The sequence below is a fragment of the Chiloscyllium punctatum genome, chromosome 22, assembly GCF_047496795.1.
Source record: "Chiloscyllium punctatum isolate Juve2018m chromosome 22, sChiPun1.3, whole genome shotgun sequence".
NCBI lineage: Eukaryota > Metazoa > Chordata > Chondrichthyes > Orectolobiformes > Hemiscylliidae > Chiloscyllium > Chiloscyllium punctatum.
In genome coordinates this window covers 24,383,499-24,404,654 of record NC_092760.1, presented here as the reverse complement: position 1 = coordinate 24,404,654, position 21,156 = coordinate 24,383,499, and the positions used below count along the sequence as shown (strand labels likewise).

Genomic DNA, 21,156 nt, shown 5'->3' with positions numbered 1-21,156 from the left:
AGTCTCTTGCTGTAAGGGAGCCCCAGTTAGCCTTGGGGAAGATAGTTGCCAACTATGATAACGCTGTTTTTATTATACCTTTCCATAATCTGCAGACGTATTTATTCCTTCATAGCTCAGCTGTTGTGGGACCTATAGCATAATTATATCATTGATTGCACTCATCTTATTTTTGAGCTCTATCCATATTGCCTCAGTGGATGAGCCCTCCAGTATGTCCTCTCTGAGTGCAGATGTAACATTGTCCCTTATTAGTAATGCAACTCCACCTCTTTTACCTTCCCCTCTGTCTCCTTTAAAAGAACGAAACCCTGGAACATTGAGCAGCCAGTCCTGTCGCCCTTCTCAATCAAGTCTCTATAGTGGCCATAACATCCTAGTCCCATGCACTAATCCAGGCTCTGAGCTCATCTGCCTTACCTATAATACTCCTTGCATTGAAATTAAACACATTAGTGCCATTGTGTTCATTTACCTGTTTCTGCCTGACCTTTCTTTGTGGTTTACTGGTCTTAACACCTACCTTCCCCTCTATTCCTCCACTTGCTGATCCACTGCTCTGGTTCCCCATCTCCTGCCACTCTAGTGTAAACCCTCCCCAATAGCAACAGCGAATCTCCGTGAGCATTTTCCTGTCCAATTTAAGTGCAACCTATCCCCCTTGTACAGGTCAACCCATCCCCGAAGAGGTCCCAATGATCCAAGAACCTGAAATGCTGCCCTCTGCACCAGCTCCTTAACCACACATTCATCTGTCCTACCTTCTTACTCCTTCCTCGCTAGCACGTGGCACTGGTAGTAACCCAGAGATTGCTACTGTCGAGGTCCTGCTCTTCAGCCCACTTCCTAACTTCCCCTACTTGCTTTGCAGGGCCCCATCCCTCCGAACTAGCTATGCCGTTGGTACCAATGTGCACCATGGTCTCTGGCTGCTCAACCTCTCCCTTAAGAAGTTCATGCAACCGTTCAGAGATGTCCTTGACCCTGGCACCAGACAGGCAACACACCATCCTGGAGTCTCGATCGCAGCCACAGAAGTACCTGTCTATGCCCCTAACTAGCTAGTCTCCTAACACTATCACTCACTTGGATCTTGCCTGACCCTGCTCTATAGCAGAGCCAGCTGTGATGCTGCCACAGGCCTGGCTGCTGCTGTTATACTCTCCTGAGAGGCTATCCCCCACAACAGTATCCAAAATACCTGTTAGAGAGGGGAATAGCCACAGGTAATTCCTGCACTACTTGCCTACCTTTCCTGGCAGTCACCTATCTATCTGACTGAATCTCTGGTATGACCATTTCCTTGTAACTAGTGTCTATCACACTCTTTCACCCCTGAATGCTCCTCAGTGTGTCCAACTGAATGACGTGATCTCTGAGGAGCTGCAGCCATTCACACTTTCTGCAGATATAAGTGTCGAGGACACTAGGCTGCTTCCTGATTTCCTCCATCTGGCAGGAACAGTGTAACACTGCCCTAGCTGCCTTCTATGTCTCTTTACCCAAAGAAAGATTGCCTTTACCTTGCTTACCCAATTCACTGAAGCCCAATATTCACCAAAGCCTGCACTTATACCAACTAGATGCACTAATTGGTCACTTAATTACAACGCATCCTTACAAGCGGACCATCTACTTCTCGGCTAAAGCAAGCTTCCTAACAATCTCTCTCAATCTCTTTTCTCTTTTGTTTTGGTTAAAGGAGGAGGGAAGGATGAAACACTACAGTAATGTTTTATTCTTGTTCTATGTTCTAAAGTGATGTTTGGGGCTTACCACTTCTTGTCACTGCACTGACCTCTTCCAGAATGCTCAGCGAAATCACTCTTTGCATTCAATACAGAGACAGCATGGGGTTAGATGCAGAGTAATGCTTTCTCTACTTTTTAACCTGCAAGTAAAGCTGCTCTATTCTATTAAACTAGAAGTAAACAGAAAATGAAGAAGCTCTTCTTTCCCCCTGACTTACCGTTATCCATCGTTTTGTCTGCCGAACTTCAGTTCTCTCTCTCTGGGCTTAATTTCCCCCAGTTGTTTACTCCTTTAATCACCCATCTTCAGTAGATATACCACTTTTCCCTAGCTGCCATCAGTTCTGAAGGAGGGCCACTGGACTTGAGATATTAACTCTTTGTCTTTCCACAGATGTTGCCAGACCTGCCAAGTTTCTTCAGCAATTTCTGTTTTTGTATGTTATCTTGAACTTTTTCAACATTCACTCTTTGCTTTGTGTCTAGACAATGCGAGAGATGATTGCTCGCTCCACAGCCACTGTTGTCACTCATCCCTTCCACGGTAAGTGTGCTTCATTGTTCTTGAACATTGTTGTGTTGCGCTAAGTGCTAAGTGAGCAAAGGTGGAATATTGATTTTGTCATGTTCCCTTGCAGTAATCACCTTACGATGCATGGTGCAATTTATCGGCCGAGAAACCAAATACAGGTCAGTGCTGAGAAACACCTTGTTTTACATTACACACTGAGGGCAGGCAGTGTCAGAATGTGGGAGCGAGTCCCAAGTCAGTTGAACAGAGAGCATTAGATTAGATTAGATTACTTACAGTGTAGAAACCGACCCGCCGAAACGTAACCCACTCAGACCCATTCTCCTAAAGATACGGGCAATTTAGCCTGGCCAATTCACCTAACCTGCACATTTTTGGACTGTGGGAGGAAACCGGAGCACCTGGAGGAAACCCACGCAGACACGGGGAGAATGTGCAAACTCCACACAGACAGTCGCCTGAGGTGGGATTTGAACCCGGGTCTCTGGCGCTGTGAGGCAGCAGTGCTAACCACTGTGCCACCGTGTCGCCCACAATCTATCCACTATCAGAAAACGAAGGGCATTTGAACCACTGGAATGTTGTGCAGTGTGTGTCTAATGACTGCACCCACAGGTCTTCATATTTTGTGCCACGAATATCCCAGATTTCTGTGGGTGCTGCTCGGCGTTGTCCTCCAAATTACAATGCCACTGGGCAAAGACAAGTGCATGGATTCCACATATCAATGTAGATGGGTTTGCGTGCATAGATGAGTCTGTGCTGTTGTAACCTTCACTCACTGTTTGCACTGTTATGGTGTTCACAAAAGTGTGCATTTCCAGTTCAAGCAGACGTCTGTGTGTGCAGATTTATACTGTTCACACGCATGCGTCTCTGCCAATTTATTCTGTTTTCTCACTCTCGCTGTCTCTCACACACCTACACACACACGTATTTGTAGATTTATACTATTTACACGCGCATGTGCTTGTTAGAACATTTACACAGAAGCATTTGTCTCCAGTTAGACGAGTGCGTAGGCACAGCCAGACCCTTGTGCAGTTGAATGCACATGTGCACTATTGTCTATTGAGGTAAGTGTGATCACATCATTGCAATGTTAAAGGAGTCGAGTGTGCAGTCATTGACTCCTGATTGTGTATGTGTGAGATTGCAGTATTCAGATGACATGCGCATGATGGTTGCGTACTGGTGAATGAGTCTGAATGCAGCTAGACTATTCAGAGAGATGAGCATGTGTAACATGTTCGGTGTTTCTGTGGCATTTACGTGGCCTAAAACCCTCAATATAAGGTAATAATTATGCAAGTATAGTCACTACACTGACACTTTATCCATTTTTGAACATTAATTGTTTGCTTTTCCGTTGTTGGACTTTACAGTGGCTTATTTGGTTCCATAGTGACGATCTATGAGGAAGAGGGATTTTTTGGCTTTTTCGCGTAAGTATACATTGCTGCAAATGTTTTGAGAATGGAACTTGAAATTTTTTTTGTATTTGCCAATGTCAGCTGATTGATTCAATTTCTGAATATCCAGGGACGTGCTGCCCATTATTCTGAAAGAATGGTGGTTTACGTATGGGTGCAAGTGTAGTGATTGTCAATTGCTCACTGTTAAAAGTGGCAACAGGCCCTTAAAACAAGGCACATACCATCCCTCCCAGTGGTTATCCTGGGCACTATTTATAGTAAAAGAGCATATGTTAATGTCAGGAATGTTTATCTTGGTGAAAAGCTGGTGAGAAAGCTTGTAAAAAGTGTGACTGCTGTGTTCTTCTTGACAGAGTTTCTGTTTCTTCTGTATAGTCACTTTTGGTCCTATTTGCTACTGTGGTCTATTGACAAGCATTTTGCTTTGTGATTTGGTATTGTGTAACCTCTGGAAGCTATGATGAAGAGGGCTTGCTTGTTGTACAAACCATGTAACACTATAATGTTCAATGTGCTGCATAAATCTAACTTGCTGTTAATCAGCATGTGGCCGAGTGAAAGGTGCGAGCTTTTCAAAATGCCTTTCACATCCTCGGGACTCCCAGAGTGTTATACAGCCATTAACGTAAACGTGGTAATTGCCTAAATGAGCAGAAATTCAGGCAAAGTTCCTTTAACACATTGGCTCCGCTGTAGTCTGGTCACTTAATCTAATGTGAATCTCTCTCTCTGAATGTAGAGAAGGACTGTGTGAATCTCTGAGTCCAGTGTGGCGCAGTCTGGTGTGAATCTCTCTCTGGTCCCAGTGTGGATTGGGCATGTGTGAATCTCTGAGCCCAGTTTGGAGCAGCCTGGAGTGAATCTGTTATTCCAGTGTAAAACAGGCTGGTGTGAACCTCATGCTCATTGCTATGTGTCTCTTTGCAGTGGTCTGTTTCCTCGACTGCTGGGTGATGTGATTTCCTTATGGCTTTGTAACATGTTGGCCTATCTCATCAACACCTATGCACTGGAGCCCCCCAGTCAGGTAGGTTATAACATTCTAACGCACCTCTCAGCAGGTCAGCATTTCCCTGAGGTAGGATGTGTGAGAGAGGAGGGATTGGAATTGGTTGGAGTAGGGGTGAGGATATTTGAGGCAGGGTGAGTCGGTAACAGGGCATACTTGATGGGGTAAGGGGGTTATTTAGGGTGGAGGCTATGATCCTACTGGGTGCGAAGAAAGTGCATGAAGCTCCTGAGCTAAATGTACTAAAACCCCTTTAAAGTTTCCAGTTATTGTGGACAGGAGCATGTTAAAAACTGAGTCCTGCTTCTGGTCATTGGTTTTGCTGGTGCATTTCCTCACCATCTGAGGAGGGGATGGTGGGCTTGGTGTGTTGCGATTCCTCCCTGGCCAAAGTTTAGGAGGAAGTGCAAAGGAGGCGATTATGGGCGGATGGTACAGTACCCAGCAAGAGGTCACAGAGGGTGTATGGGTGCACTGAAGATGACATAATCCAGGGAGTTTGTTTGACTGGTGAACTCAGCCTCTGCTCTCCTGCTTCATGGTTAAACATTAGCAACTTCCCTCTCCACACAAACCCGTGGTCAATGAAACGTCCCACCTCATCCCAGTAATTGCACCATTCTACTTTCTGCAACTTCTACCTAGAAAATGATTTCACCCTATAATTGGTAGTTCTTTTTCTGAGAATCAAAGAAAAATCTAAATAATTATAAATTATGAAAGACGACCTGTGGATCCTTGTAAATCTCCATTCTAAACAGTAAGTAATAGAAGCAGCTCTGCTTGACGCCCCTTGATTACTTAGAACCAACGGGGAGGGAGGGGAGAGTAGACAGTGGTGGCTGGCAGCTGGGAGAACCAAATTGTTTCGGCCCAGAGGAGGTTGTACAGGCCATCATGTCTGCAGTATCTCTCCAAACGAGCAATTAATTTTGTGCCATTCTCCTGTCTTATCCCTATAACCCAACATGGGAACAGTACAGCCCTTCGGCCCTCAATATTGTGCTGACTTGCGGAACCAATTTGAAGCCCATCTGACCTACACTATTCCATTCTTGTCCATGTGCATATTCAAAGGCCACTTAAATGCCCTTAAAGTTGGCAAGTCTACTACTGTTGCACGCAGTGCGTTCACCAGTCCCTACTACTGAGTAAAGAAACTACGTCTGACATCTGTCCTATATATAACAGCCCACAATTTAAAGCAATGTCCCTTTGTGCTAGACGACATCATCCGAGGTAAAATGCTCTCACTGTCCACCCTATCTAACACTGTGATTATCTTGCATGTTTCAATTAAGACACCTCTCAACCTTCTCAACAGCCTCGAGTCCCTCAGCCATTCCTTGTGAGACCTTCTCTCGTACCAGGCAACATCCTGGTAAATCTCCTTGAACCCTTTCCAAAGCTTCCTATAATAGTGACCAGAGCTGTACGCAATATTCCAAGTGGGGCCGTACCAGAGTTTTGTACAACTGCAGCATGACCTCGTGGATCCGAAACTCAATCCTTCTACCAATAAAAGTGAACACATTGTATGCCTTCTTAAAAACCCTATCAACCTGGGTGGCATCTTTCAGGGATCTATGTGCATGAACACCAAGATCTCCCTGCTCATCTACACTACCAAGAATCTTACCATTAGACCTGCATTCCTGTTATTCCTTCGAAAATGAGTCAACTCACATTTTTCCACATTAAACTCCATTTGCCACCTGTCAGGCCAGCTCTGCAGCTTATCTATGTCTCTCTGTAGCCTCAACATCCTTTGTCACTATCCACAACTCTATTGACCTTAGTGTCATCCGCAAATTTACCAACTTCTCTTTCTCTGCCCTCATCCAGGTCATTTATAAAAAAATGATAAACAGCAATGGAACCAAAACAGATCCTTGTGGTAAACCACTCCAGGGTGAATATTTTAAATCAGCCACCACCCTCTATTTTCTTTCAGTTAGCCAATTTCTGATCCAAACTGCTAAATCATCCTCAATCCCATGCCTTCGTATTTTCAGCCTATCGTGAGGAACCTTATTAAACGCCTTGCTGAAATCCATATACACCACATCAACTACTTTACCCTCAGCCACCTGTTTGGTCACCTTCTCAAAGAACTCAATAAGGTTTGTGAGGCATGACCTACCCTTCACAAAACCGTTTTGACTATCCCTAATCAACGTCTTCCTCTCTAGATGATCATAAATCCTACCTCTTATAACCCTTTTCAACACTTTACCCACAACTGAAGTAAGCCTCACAGGTCTTTAATTACCAGGGTTGTCTCTACTCCCCTTCTTGGACAAGAGAACAACGTTCCCTATCCTCCAGTCTTCTGGCACTATTCCTGTAGACAATGACGACATAAAGATCAAAGCCAAAGGCTCGGCAAACACCTCCCTAGCTTCCCAGATAATCCTAGAATAAATCCCATCCAGCTCAGGGGACTTATCTATTTTTGCACTTTCCAGAGTTGCTAACACCTCCTCCTCGTGAACCTCAATCCCTGTATTCTCCTCAACAGCATGGTCTTTTTCCAGTGTGAATACTGATGAAACATATTCATTTAGTGCTTACCCTATCTCCTCTGACTCCACACAAAACCTCCCACTACTGTTCTTGATTGGTCCTAATCTTACAGTAGTCATTCTTTTATTCCTGACATACCTACAGAAAACCTTAGGGTTAAGGAAAACCCTATCAGCCAATGACTTCTCATGTCCCCTCCTGACTCCTCTTAGCTCTCTAAGTCCTGGCTAACTTGTAACTCTTGAGTGCCCTAACTGAGCCATCACATCTAATCCTAACATAAGTCGTCTTCTTCCTCTTGACAAGAGATTCAACTTCTTTAGTAAACCACTGCTCTCTTGCTCAACTACTTCCTTCCTGCCTGACAGGTACACACTTATCAAGGACATGCAGTAGCTGTTCCTTGAATAAGCTCCACATTTCAATTGTGCCCATTCCCTCCAGTTTACTTCCCCATCCTATGCATCCTAAATCTTGCCTAATCGCATCGTAATTGCACCCCCCCCACACACACACACACATACACAATAACTCTTGCTCTGTCCCTTTCCATCACTAAAGTAAAATAACCAAATTGTGGTCATTATCACCAAACTGCTCACCTCCCTCGAAATCTAACACCTGGCCAGGTTCATTACCCAGTACCAAATCCGATGTGGCCTCGCATCTAGTTGACCTGTCTACATACTGTGTCAGGAAACCCTCATGCACACATTGGACAAATGCTGACCCATCTAAAGTATATGAATTATCGTATTCTCAGTCAATATTTAGAAAGTTAAAGTTCCCCAAAACAACTACCCTGTCACTCTTGCTCCTGTCGAGGATCATCTTTGCTATCTTTTCCTCTACATCTCTGGAACAATTTGGAACACTATAGAAAACTCCCAACAGTGTGACCTCTCCTGTTTCTAACCTCAGCCCACGCTATCTCAGTAGATGAGTCTTCAAATATCCTTTCTGCAATCGTAATACTGTCCTTGACTAACAGTGCCACACCTCCCCTCTCTTTTACCATCTTCCCTGTTCTTACTGAAACATCCAAATCCCGGAACCTGCAACAACCATTCCTGTCCCTGCTCTACCCATGTCTCTGAAATGGCTACAACATCAAAGTCCCAGGTACCAACCCATGCTGCAAGTTCACCCACCTTATTCCGGATGCTCCTGTTGTTTAAGTAGACACACTTCAAACCAACTTCTTGCTTGCTGGTGCCTTCTTGCAACCTGGAAACCTTATTTCTGACCTCACTACCCCCAACCTCCTGTATACTCGGACAACAATTTGGGTTCCCACCACCCTGCTGAATTAGTTTAAACCCTGAATTAGTTTAAACTAATTCTCTCCAGCTCCTTCAGTTGAACCTGCCTCCACTACACACTCAGACCCTGACCAGTTGCTGTGCAGAAAAATTTTATCTCTTAGTCCTCTTGCTATTTTAACCAATTGCACTAAAGCTGTTCCCAAGGTTCTCAATTCTCTGATGGCAAGGAACAGTTTCTCCCTCTCCTTCTGTCCAGATCCCTCGTAATTTTGAAATCATCTATCAAGTCAAATATTGGGAACAGTCCCAACATCTGCAGTCTCCTGTGGAGAGCACTGAACAACCAGAGCTGGAGTAGGAATGTTAGATTGTGATAACTGGTGCCCTGCAGCCTCCACTGGAGTCTGGGAGAATTACTGACGAGCAGTGAGCTGTTGGGGCTGTGTTGTTGAGTTTTCACTCTGATGTGTTCTAGGGCTCACAGATCGGGGAGCTGAGAAGTTACTCGCAGGCCGTGACTGGGGTGAGTGCCATTCTGTCTGAGCCATTGTTTTATTCATTTACAGCAAATGTACTTTTTACTGTAATGGTGGAATTCAACCGGGCAGCCTTCACTCGGGCTGAACCTAGCTCTTATCTTGAGCAACTTGTCCAGTGCATTTAACCAGCCAACTCTGCTTGCAGAGAGAAACTAGTGTCAGGAGCATCTTCTGTTGGTTTTAGTGCAATTAGGCAGGACACTGCTTGCCTTCTTTCCCACACCCCACCCACCACACAAGGCATGAGGGGCCAGCATCAAACAGACGCCTGAATTCTGGTAACACTTCAGCTCGCTTGTTGTGACATTGACCTTGGTGTGTCTGGAGTTTTACATAACCCAAAATCGCAACACACGCACAAGCTGGAGATTCTGCAATGCACAAGGACTTAAATTTACAGGTTTTCTCTTGACAATTTAAACCTGAAGGCCGAGAACGTAGTGTTCTGATCCTTGTCTAGTTGGCTCCAGATGCATTAAATCCCAAAGGTGTCTGGCCTGTGTTGCAGCTGCTGCTTTATGGAAGTGTTTGCTTTCGGGATGAGTACTCGGTCACTGTCTTGTCTCCTTGTTTCCTTCACAGTTCCTAGCCAGCATGCTGACGTATCCCTTCGTGCTCGTCTCCAATCTGATGGCAGTCAACAACTGTGGGTGAGTCTGGCATTCATTCATTCCCCAAGCTTTAGAGCAAAGTGAGGCTGGCCACCAGCAAACAAGACCCAAACCCTGTGCATGGTGTTGGCTGCAAACAGAGTCTCAAACTGGCATTAATTTACAGATTTTGCAGATTACATTACAGTGTGGAAACAGGCCCTTCGGCCCAACAAGTCCACACCGACCCGCCGAAGCACAACCCACCCATACCCCTACATTTACCCCTTACCTAACACTACGGGCAATTTAGCATGGCCAATTCACCTGACCTGCACATCTTTGGACTGTGGGAGGAAACGGGAGCACCCAGAGGAAACCCACGCAGACATGGGGAGAACATGCAAACTCCACACAGTCAGTCACCTGAAGCGGGAATTGAACCCGGGTCTCTGGCGCTGTGAGGCAGCAGTGCTAACCACTGTGCCACCCACTTGCGTTTGAATTGTTTACTGATAGAAATCAAGAATGTTATTCCTGAGCCACAGACTTTTCTTATCTCAGCTGCTTATTATTTGCAACTATATCATCAGGACAGTACTGCACTGACTAAAGTATAGACTAAAGCTACCTCTACACTTTTAAATTGAAAGTAAAGCTCCCTGAATACTGTCCCCATCAAACGCTCCCAGGCAAAAGTTTGGGATTAGATACAGAGTAGAGCTACTTCTACACTCTCAGTGAAAATAAAGCTCTCTGGATGTTGTCCCCATCAAAGAGACCCAGGAAGTGTACAGCACGGGTTAGATACAGAGTAAAGCTCCTGCCATTCAGTACCATGACTGTCTTTCAGCACTGCTCTGGAGTACTGCTCCTATTTGGTTTGGAAAAGATGCTTGCAAATCATCTAATGCCAGTGTTGAAAGCTCTAGTTTCTACCTAATGTAGTATTGAGTGTCCCACACAGTGTCATCTGTCGCAGCTCAGACATAGGTGACAGTTCCAGCAGTGGCCGATTGATATATGGAATAAGGTTGAAAGTGAGAGCCGTCAGAATGTCAGTCGCAGAGCTGCAGCTGTCAGGAAACACAATCATTGTTTTGTTGCCGAGTGTCAGCATGTGGGTACGACCGGTGCTGAGCTGTCTCCACTTTTGGTTGCAGAATGACTGTCTATTGTGTCTGTCTTCCCCAGGCTAGCTGGTGGTCTCCCTCCTTACGCAGCAGCATACTCTTCATGGATTGACTGCTGGCGCCAGCTAAGCCGAGAGGTGAGTTGAAGTTCTGCTTGTGCTGCAAGCCACTTTGATCTGCTGGAACCAAATGCATTTGCTGTGCGCTCCGTGTAAAGTCTCCCTGGCTCACGAGAGGGCTCAGGGAATGATTTCAATCCCTTATGTATAGAGTGCCAAGCTGTGCACAGAGTTCTAAGTCTGCTGTCACTAATGCCTGTACTGTTGTAACAAGTGTTCCCTACATTAATACTCCACCGTTTTTCAATAAATGCCCCCCCCACATTCCATTTGCCTTCCTAATATATCTCATAATATTTCAATACCCTGGCACAGTGCCTGCTGATGCTGTATGTTCTCGTGCCTCAGTCTGTCTGACTGCCAGTTCATGCCAACGCGTCACAGTCATTCCCCCTTGAAGTCTTTCATCCCAACCCCAGATGTAATGAGTGGTTCCTCAACTTAAGCTGGAAAATTACAACTTTGACAAATTGACGCAGGAAAGTCTGGGCAAGGACTGCAATTACAGATCCTTCAGCTTCAAGATCTCAAACAGTTTGAGGCAAGTCAGGATTGGAAACGTTTGAAATTGTGTGTTACCAGATTGAGCAAAAAGACCTTGGTGCTTATCTGTGAGGATTGCACCCGAGTCCTGTCTAACAGATAAGGCCGGTTACAATTACAGAGAAAGGTGTGTGAGACGTATTCTGACTGTACACGCTGGTTAATTAGAAACGCTGCAGTGGGATGTAGGAGAATTGGGATCACAAGGACAGTGGATGGAAGCAGTTGATGAAATGTGTAGCCTGATGAGGAGAGGATAGGTGCTGAAAGACTCTGAGAATAAGCGTGACTGATTTGAAGACTATGTCCAGGCTTCGTGATCAGTTTATAAATGTTTTCTCTATACTTGCACTACCAATTCCTTTCAAAGTCCTGAAAACTTCAATTGAATCACTGCTTAACTTTACTTCAGGGAGTAGAAGACTAGTTTATAGAACAAAGCACAGAACAGGCCCTTCAGCCCACGATGTTGTGCTGACCACTGATCCTCATGTATGCCCCCTCAGATTTCTGTGACCATATGCATGTCCAGCAGTCTCTTAAATGTCCCCAATGACCCTGCCTTCACAACTGCTGCTGGCAACGCATTCCGTGCTCTCACAACTCTGTGTAAAGAACCCACCTCTGACATCCCCTCTATACTTTCCTCCAACCAGCTTAAAACTATGACCGCTCGTGTTCGTCATTTCTGCCCTGGGAAATAGTCTCTGGCTATCGACTCTTATCTATGCCTCTCATTACCTTGTATACCTCAATTAGGTCCCCTCTTCTCCTCCTTTTCTCCAATGAAAAAAGTCCGAGCTCAGTCAACCTCTCCTTATAAGATAAGCCCTCCAGTCCAGGCAGCATCCTGGTAAACCTCCTCTGAACCCGTTCCAAAGCATCCACATTTTTCATATAATAGGGCGACCAGAACTGGACGCAGTATTCCAAGTGCGGTCTAACCAAAGTTTTATAGAGCTGCAACACGATCTCACGACTCTTAAACTCAATCCCCCTGTTAATGAAAGCCAAAACACCATATGCTTTCTTAACAACCCTGTCCACTTGGGTGGCCATTTTAAGGAATCTATGTACCTGCACCCCAAGATGCCTCTGTTCCTCCACACTACCAAGAATCCTATCCTTAATCCTGTACTCAGCTTTCAAATTCGACCTTCCAAAATGCATCACCTTGCATTTATCCAGGTTGAACTCCATCTGCCACCTCTCAGCCCATCTCTGCATCCTGTCAATGTCCCGCTGCAGCCTACAACAACCCTCTATACTGTCAACGACACCTCCAACCTTTGTGTCAACTGCAAACTTGCTGACCCATCCTTCAATCCCCTCATCCAAGTCATTAATAAAAATTACAAACAATATAGGCCCAAGGACAGAACCCGGTGGACCACCACTCACCACAGACTTCCAAGCAGAATATTTTCCTTCTACTCCCACTCGCTGTCTTCTGTTGGCCAGCCATTTCTGTGTCCAGCCAGCTATGTTCCCCTGAATCCCATTCCTCCTGTCCTTCTGAATGAGCCTACCATGGGGAACCTTATCAAATGCCTTGCTAAAGTCCATATACACCACATCCACAGCTCGACCCTCATCAACTTTTCTAGTCACATCCTCAAAGAACTCGATAAGGTTTGTGAGGCATGACTTGCCCCTCACAAAGCCGTGTTGATTGTATTTAATCAAGCCTTGCTCTTCCAGATGGTCATAAATCCTATCCCTCAGAATCCTTTCTAACACCTTGCAGACGACAGACGTGAGACTTATTTTCTAATCAACTTGTTCAGATGTGTCACGATACATCTTTGGAGCACGTGGGACTTCAACCCAGGTCTTCTGGTCCAGAAGTTAGGGATACAACCACTATGTCATGATATTTCCTCATAATTCAACCTTTTTGGGTCCTGGCAATACTCGCTTTCAAGGTTAACTTGCAGTTTCTCGGGTGTGCTGTGAGAATTAGACACAGCGCTCCAGGAGTGTTCAACCATTGCTTTGAACAGCTTTAGAAATGAAACATTCCATCAGCCTTTTTGATTACCTTAACATGAGACAGAACACTGAACCATCATCTCCACTTGCCTGCCTTATTTCTCTGTCCCTTGAGTCTCCACTTCCCCAAACCGGTTATTTTTTGATCTCTGGCATAAACAGTGATTTGAGTATTCGCTGTTGTCTAGGATAGAGAATTCCAAAGATTCACAACTTTGAGTCAAACATATTTCTGCTTCTCTCAGTCCTAATCATTTATCCTGAGCCAATGACCCTTGGTTCAAGATTTTTCTGCCAGGGGAAATGTCATCCAGGAATATTTTCAATTTGATTACCTCTTGTTCTTTGAAACGCCAATGAATTTAGGCCCATTCTATTCGATCATGCTGTATGACCTAAGTAAAAGAAAGACTTCGATGCTGATTTGTAGGAATTGTCCTGTTTAACAGAAAGATGAGTCTGGGTACAATTACAGCCCTCCTCCCAGAATGGCCCACCCATTTCCAGGAATCAATTTAATGAACATTTGTATCCTCTTCAAAGAACAGAACATCTTTCCCAAAACTGTACACAGTGCTGTGGTTCACAGGTTTCACCAAAAAGCAGCAAGACTTCCATAATATTGCACACCAAACCGCTTACATTAAAAACTAACATATAAGTTCACCAAGTTAAATAGTATTACAACATCCAAACTCCTTGGAATATTACATTTATTAGTCTCTCACCATTTTTCTAAAAAACACTTCTGCTTTTCAATTTCATCTTCAGTCATGTATAACCCTACATTTCTCAACATTACATTTATCTGTCACCTACTTGTCCAATCACTGAATTAGTCTATTTCCCTTTGCAGCCTTTTCACATCCTCCTCGCAGCTTATTTTACATTTTATAGCCTGAGGCTGTACTGTCTGTTCCTGCTGGAGAAACTCTGCAGGTCTGGCAGCACCTATGGAGAGCTAATGTTTCAAGGCTGTTGTGACTCATCTGGTCTCTTGCCGTCTAGCTGAACAGCTGCACTATTTTAAAAAAACAAATCCTGAATAGATTTGCTGAATGCTTTTTCATTTCGTATACCATTGTCACCTTTATTTCCCTAAATGCCATGTTAGCATGCTTAAGAGATTCTAGCATTTTTGCCACTACTGGTGTTTGGCTCACTGATGTGAGAAAAATGTTTTCATGAGTAGTTCAGGTTTGGAATGCACAGTTTAGTAGTGTAATAGAGGCAGGTCAGTTGCGACTTTGGAATGCGAGCACACAAACAAGGAGCAAGAGTAGGCCACTTGGCCCCTTGATCTGATGGCTGATCTGATTTTAACATTGACTCTACATTTCTGCATGACTTGATCGATTAAATTCCAACATAGTATCGGATGCAGTGGAAAAAGGAAGGAGAATAGCACTCAGTCTGCATTCATTTGGAGACCCAGTGCAGGCGCAGTGGGCTGAATGTCCTCCAGCACTATAACACAACGATTCTGTACATCATTCTTTTTATCTGACTGCATTTTATATACATGTGGATTCCTAACTTCTTCCCTGCATTTTCACCATTTTAACAAAAACTTGCTTAATTCAAGGATGAGAGAGAGAGTCAGATTCCTAAACCAGGCTGGAAAGTAGAGTTGACATGTTGAGATTAACCATGATTATATTGAACGATGTGGTCGACTCAAGAGACCATGTACGGAGGAACCTTGATTATCTGATGTTCAATTATCTGAAGATTGGATCATTTAGCAAGGTCACAAAGTTCCGATGCTTGGTTAAACGATGTTATCCGGCATTTGATTATCCGGAATTCGATTAATCAAATGAAATACTCTCCACCCGTGTCCTTCGTATAATTGAGGTTCCTCTATAGTCCATTCCTCCTGTTTTGTACATTCTTGTACCTAAGATTTTCATAAGTATAGTGATCCTGACTCTGGGATTTTGGTTAAGGAACAAAGTTGTCAGACAATAGCTTTCCTTCAATGCGTTTAGCTTTGATTTCAAAAATTTATGACATGGAATCCTACTGCATAACATCTGAAAGTCCATATAAACAACATTCCCTGTCCATTATTTGAATTACTTTCTCATGTTTCACTTGTTAGACATAATCAACCTTTTACCAGGTAAGTTAATGTGTATGAGTTAGGCTGGTCTGTATCCCTCACACCATAATGTGGCAGTTCTATTATTGCTGCATCACCTAGTACATATGATGTAGCTGGAACATGCCACGTATATTAAAAGACGGTTCTCACCGACGAGCCCTTTGGAGTTGAAAGGGTCTCTGTGCGATGGTTCCGAACATCGTTTTACTCCTAAAAGCAGTGTTTGCTCCAAGAGTGGAAAATGGAGGCATTTGTGAAACTGAAATAAGGTTTGACGTTTTTCTAAGCCTTTAAAGCTTTTAATTGGAGTTGACCCATTCAGCCCCTTATATCTGTTCCACTGTACATTTAAATGCTGTCTGATCTATGCTGTAACTCCAACTACCACCTTGCTTCCATAGTATTCAATATGAGGCTAGGATCTACTCCCCCTCTCACTCACTCAACTGTCAAACTTCAATTTTAATTAATCACCAGCCTTAAAAACCTTTAAGGGGAGTATGTGTCAGATTTCCGCTTCCTGATTTAATTTCAATTAATTTAGGATTTTTAAGATTACGGTCCCTTCCTCTGTGCTCCCCTGTGGGACTGCTTTGACGGTTAGTCGTTACACCATGGAGTAGAATACTGAGTCGGAGGCCACTGTCTCCATCTTCGCTTGGTCCTGGTAGCTGGTCTGAGGTGGGGTAGCAGTACAGATACTGCAAGTACATTTGTCCCGAGGTCAATGCCCAGCATTGATAGGACTGTCCTATTCTCAGTGGAGGACAGCAGAGAGGCTCCCTTGTCCTCTTTAGGCTGTGATGATGCTGGTGTGCTGTGGTGGCCCTTATTCCTCCTCATTTTGGTGGGAGAGAAATCAGCCAGGGTTCCCACTCTTAATCACTGGTCAACCCTTATGAAGGCCATGAATGTGCCTCCAAATGTCTAATGATCTGGTTGAGGTATAATGCCGCATTTCTTCCATGGCAGAATGTCCAATGAAGTTATCTTTGGGAATTTGTGTTTTAAAGTACAAGCAAAATAAATTTTATATTTCAGTTCTGTTGGAGGTAGTTTTTTTCAGAAGGTCAGACGTTCATTTGGAACAGTGAGATAAACATCCTTTTTTCCCCAAGAGTGCATGGGATTAATTTAAATGTTTTCATCAGACACCCGTGGAGTTACTTGATGACGTGTCTACAAATTTGAGCTTTTATGACCTAGACAAACAGGTGCTCAAGGACCCCTAGAAGTATTCAGCTGAGAAGAATTATCTCATCAGCAAAAGTACATGTTAGTTTGTGAGTTTAATTTGTACATGTCTCCAGGTGGTGAGAGTTTGTAGAAGTCTTCTAGCTGTCTGAACTGAAAGGAATGGGCAGCATGGTGGCTCAGTTAGCACTGCTGCTTCTCAGCGCCAGGGACTCTGGTTTGATTCCACCCTGCTCACCTATCTGTGTGGAGTACGCACGTTTTCCTCCTGTCTGTATGGGTTTCCTACCATGGTCCAAAGATGTGCAGGTTATGTGGATTGGCCATGCTAAATTGTTCATAGTGTCCAGGGGTGTACAGGCTAGGTGGATTAGCCATAGGAAATGCAGGGTTATGGGGAGAGGGTAACGGGGTGGTCTGGGTGGGATGCTGTTTAGAGGGTCAGTGTTGACTCATTGGACCAATGGCCTGCTTCCACACTCGAGGGATTCTATGATTTATGAAATCTGGAACCTCCAAACTAGAAGGAGGTCCTTTGATCATAAAAGAAGTCAGTTGAGTAAGAAATCTTTACTTTAAGACAGGAGTAATCCAAAGTGAGATTGAGTGTCTGTAAAGCGCATTGCTCGGAAAACAGTTGAATCCATCTTGCCCTTTGTGTTAAGATCTTCCAAAATTGTCACATTTATAGTTTGTTTTACTATATTACGTGAGATAAATCTGTGTTCTTGGACCAGAGTGCATAGAATAAAGGGGCACCAATTTAAGACTGAGATGAGGAGGAATTTCTTCTGAGAGCTGTTTCCTTGGTACTCCTTGACACAGAGCTATGGGGCAGAGTCCTTGTGCATATTGAAGGCTGAGATAGATCTTGATCAGTGGGGGAAATCAAGAGTTATGGGGAGGAAAAGGCAGGAAAGTGGAATGTGATACATGTTAGATAAGCCATGATCCTACTGAATGGCAAAGCAGGCTCAAGGAACTGAATGACCTACTCCTGTTGCTATTTCTTATAGTCTTTTGTAAATGTAAATTGTCAGAAGCCTGTGAGTTCAGTGACTAAACACCACAGTAACCAAGCTGCAAAAATAAAACTACTTATCTGTCAACCTAAGTTCCATTCTGTGGCCTGACTTGTCCTATATTACCATCAGTTGCAAATGTAGTTTAGATATGAAGAACAACCAGTTAGATAGGATATTGGCATGCCAAGCACTCAATATAAGATAGTATTGTGCTATGCTCCAAATATAAGTGTTGTTGAAACCACTGGCACAAAACAGAAACACTGCGTATGCTTGAAGTCTGAAATGAAAGAATAAAAATTACTGGAATGCTGACCAGGGTAGGCAGCATCCATGAGAGACCCGACTTAATGTGAAGTTATGCAGTTCAGTGTGAAAAACTGAAACAGTATCATTTAAGTGGTGATGATATATGTGGAAGTACAAGGGGATCTTGGTGTCCTTCTACACCAATGAAAGTATACAGGCAAGTGTAACAAGCAACGGAACACAAATGGTTTACTGGCCTTCACTCCAAGATTTGAATTTTGCTTTCGTTATTCACAGAATGTGGGCTTTGCTGGCTAATCCAGTATTTATTACCCAACCCTAATTGCCCAGAGGCCGTTAAGAGACAACAGCATTGCTATGAGTTTGGAGGTACATGTGGACTAGATTATTTTTCTGTGGGGCATTAAAAATCCATCTGATTCACTAATGACAACCAACTATCAGTCTATCTTTTTTGAAATTCCAGATTTTTATTGAATTCAGGTCTCGCCATCAATCATTGTGTGATTCAAGCATGTGTTTCCAGGGTTTTGCATTGCTCGCCCAATGATCAGTTCAGAAATAGGGCTGTCTTTCTGCAGTTGGACAAGGCCTTGGTGAGACCACACCTGCAGTATTGGTCTCCCTACCTAAATAAAGGGCATACCTGCCATTGGAGTGCAGTGGAAGTTTGCTAGGCTGATATGGGGAATGGCAGGACTGTGCTTTAAGGAGAGATTGGCTGGACCTGTATTCACTAGAGTTTAGAATGATGAGAGGGGAATCTGATTTAACCAAATACAATGCTAATAGAGCTGGAGAGACTAGATGTAGGGAGGCTGTTTATCCTAGCTGGGGAGTAGAGAACCAGGGATCACAGTCTCAGATACGAGGTAACCCATTTAGGACTGGAGATGAAGAAAAATATCTTCGCTCCAAGGATAATAAACCTGTGGGATTCTCTACCAAAGAAGGCTGTGGAGGCCAGGTAATTGAATATATTCAAGAAAGAGATGGATAATGTTTTAGACATTAAAGACATCAGCAAGTATGGGGAGAAAGGAAAATATCTCATTGAGAGAGAAGATCAACCATATCCATATCAAATGTCAGAATAGATTTGGAGGGCTGAATGGCCTAAACCTGCCCTAGTTTTTATGTTTCTGTATTTACATTTCAGGCTGCAGCCTTTCTTCATTTCTGCTGCATATTTTGGATTTTATTAGTTTTGATTGTAGTCTTGGTATGTTTGCTATTTCTGTGTGTGTTGCAGTGCCAAGAATGAGTCTAAGTGCTGCCCTGTCACCAGAATGTGGTATTGAGCCTGTATCTCTACTTGCAGCTTTGCTGCCAGTTTCTTCTGAACAATTTTCTCCCAAGCTGTATTTATTTAACAATTTAAATTTGTTTTTCTTGCAGGGAAACCTGAGCCGAGGAAATAGTCTATTTTTCCGGAAGGCTCCAACTGGACGAACGTATGCAGTTGAACAAAAGCGGTTTGTGTAGATGCACAAGGTGATGAGCTGCGAACTGAAAGGGTGAGGGGTGGGAGGTGCAGTCTAATTTGTATGATTGTGTTTACAATGACGTACATGCCGTTTTTAATGATGTATTGTTGATCCACACTGGCACAATTGAGTTATTTTATGATGGAATGAGATTGGTCTTTGATTTAAAGAGGAATGTATTTTAATTCCCTGTTTGTTACCAGTGGTTTGTACAGTGAGTGGTTTCTTTGTGAAAATGGGGCTGGTGTTCTGAGTGCCATGTTCCTGGGAATGGGGCACTCTGTCCTCGCAGCAGCATTCCAATGCTAGCCCTGATTCTATGGTTACCCACCTCCCACTTCCAGCATGTCATCAAGTCCATCTTACACATAAGAGCAGTATCTGATGATCCCAGGAGATGTACTGTTCAAAATTTCTGGTCTAGCTGACTCCTTGTTCAATTCTGTCCTGCCCAAATGTTTGATAGTGAATGAGGAGTGGGGCAGTGATACTGTCTCACTGCAACCTCTCCCTTTTAGCTGGGATGTCAGTGACTGCTGTTTGGTGGAAAGAGCGAACGTTTATCCTGCTGCTGATGCTCTTCCCTTTCCTCTCCTCTCCTCAGCAGGAGGGTGGTGAGCAGCATCGAAGATACTGTGTACCTCACTGCATTGTCCAGTTTTCCTGAGTGAGGCCCAAGGCATGAGCTGTTGGACTGGGGAGGAGATTGGTGGCTGTGATGGTGATTGGGAATGTTGCAGCCAGTCCTGATCGTGTTCACCCATTTTCCATCAGGATGTGATCAGGAGCAGTTGCATTGTCTGGTTTCCCTGTTCTCAACAGAGGTACTGAGCCCAGTTAAAACAGTATTGCAGGCAAGTCTGCAACTTGGCTAATTTGGCATTGACCATAGGTTCCTCTTGGGATTTTGTGATTGATCTACACCTCAATCTGGCACACCTTTCTGCTTGGCCTGACAGAGTGAGATGGGCATCATTTTCCTTGTTTCTAAATGAAAATGAATATTTTTGTTTTGTTTCTCCTGATCCTGTAATGGGACCAGTCAGTACTCGGGGAGCCAGCTGATGTGAACATTTCCAAAGTCCTTGCGACTGTTCTGACTGCAGTGAGTGTCTAGACCCAGCACTGGGGAGTGTTGTACAGCCCCTCCATCTGCACTGGTTTCTTGCTGAATGAGATAAAATGATAAACAGTAGTAAAGCAGGCATTTAAGTGTAGGATTCATCAACTGCCACATGTTGGGGTCTATTTAATAAAGCTAATTTGCATAGCACTGTCACATTTTGTAAAATACATCATTTTGACAGTGGCTGCACCCCGTGCTACACTGAGTCTGGTCACACTCAACCATTTTGCTTGTTCCATGAATGTTATACTGCTAAGTTCAATTTAGAAAAAAAAAATTATTTCTAATTAAAAAGCTAATTAAAAATGTTTGATTCCAGTACAAATGAGAGAATTTCTGCTCTTCCCCTGTGTTGGAAGCTTGCATTTCCCTTTTCAAGATGACCTGATAATCTGATGAAAAGGTGAGGAATCAGGCCTGTTTGACATCTGTTTCTGTCATCTACATTCACCCATTCAGGAGTTGCCCATAAAGCCTTGTCTCTAAATGAACATGAAGATCAGCTAGTAACA

General features: G+C 43.8%; 1 protein-coding gene and 1 non-coding gene across 3 annotated transcripts in view; both read left to right on the top strand.

Moving 5' to 3' along the window:
• Positions 1-20,797, top strand: part of mtch2 (mitochondrial carrier homolog 2) — a 45,668-nt gene extending 24,871 nt beyond the window's left edge. For both annotated transcript variants that reach the window (XM_072591899.1, XM_072591900.1), the window contains exons 6-13: positions 2,238-2,295; positions 2,390-2,441; positions 3,669-3,728; positions 4,647-4,746; positions 8,995-9,042; positions 9,641-9,708; positions 10,843-10,918; positions 19,430-20,797. In XM_072591899.1, coding sequence (XP_072448000.1) covers positions 2,238-2,295; positions 2,390-2,441; positions 3,669-3,728; positions 4,647-4,746; positions 8,995-9,042; positions 9,641-9,708; positions 10,843-10,918; positions 19,430-19,516 — 549 coding nt within the window. In that variant the 3' untranslated portion in view covers positions 19,517-20,797. The remainder of the gene's footprint in view (positions 1-2,237; positions 2,296-2,389; positions 2,442-3,668; positions 3,729-4,646; positions 4,747-8,994; positions 9,043-9,640; positions 9,709-10,842; positions 10,919-19,429) is intronic.
• LOC140493910 (small Cajal body-specific RNA 14) lies at positions 15,611-15,743 on the top strand. The gene has a single exon (XR_011963794.1).
• Positions 20,798-21,156: the final 359 nt, after the last annotated feature.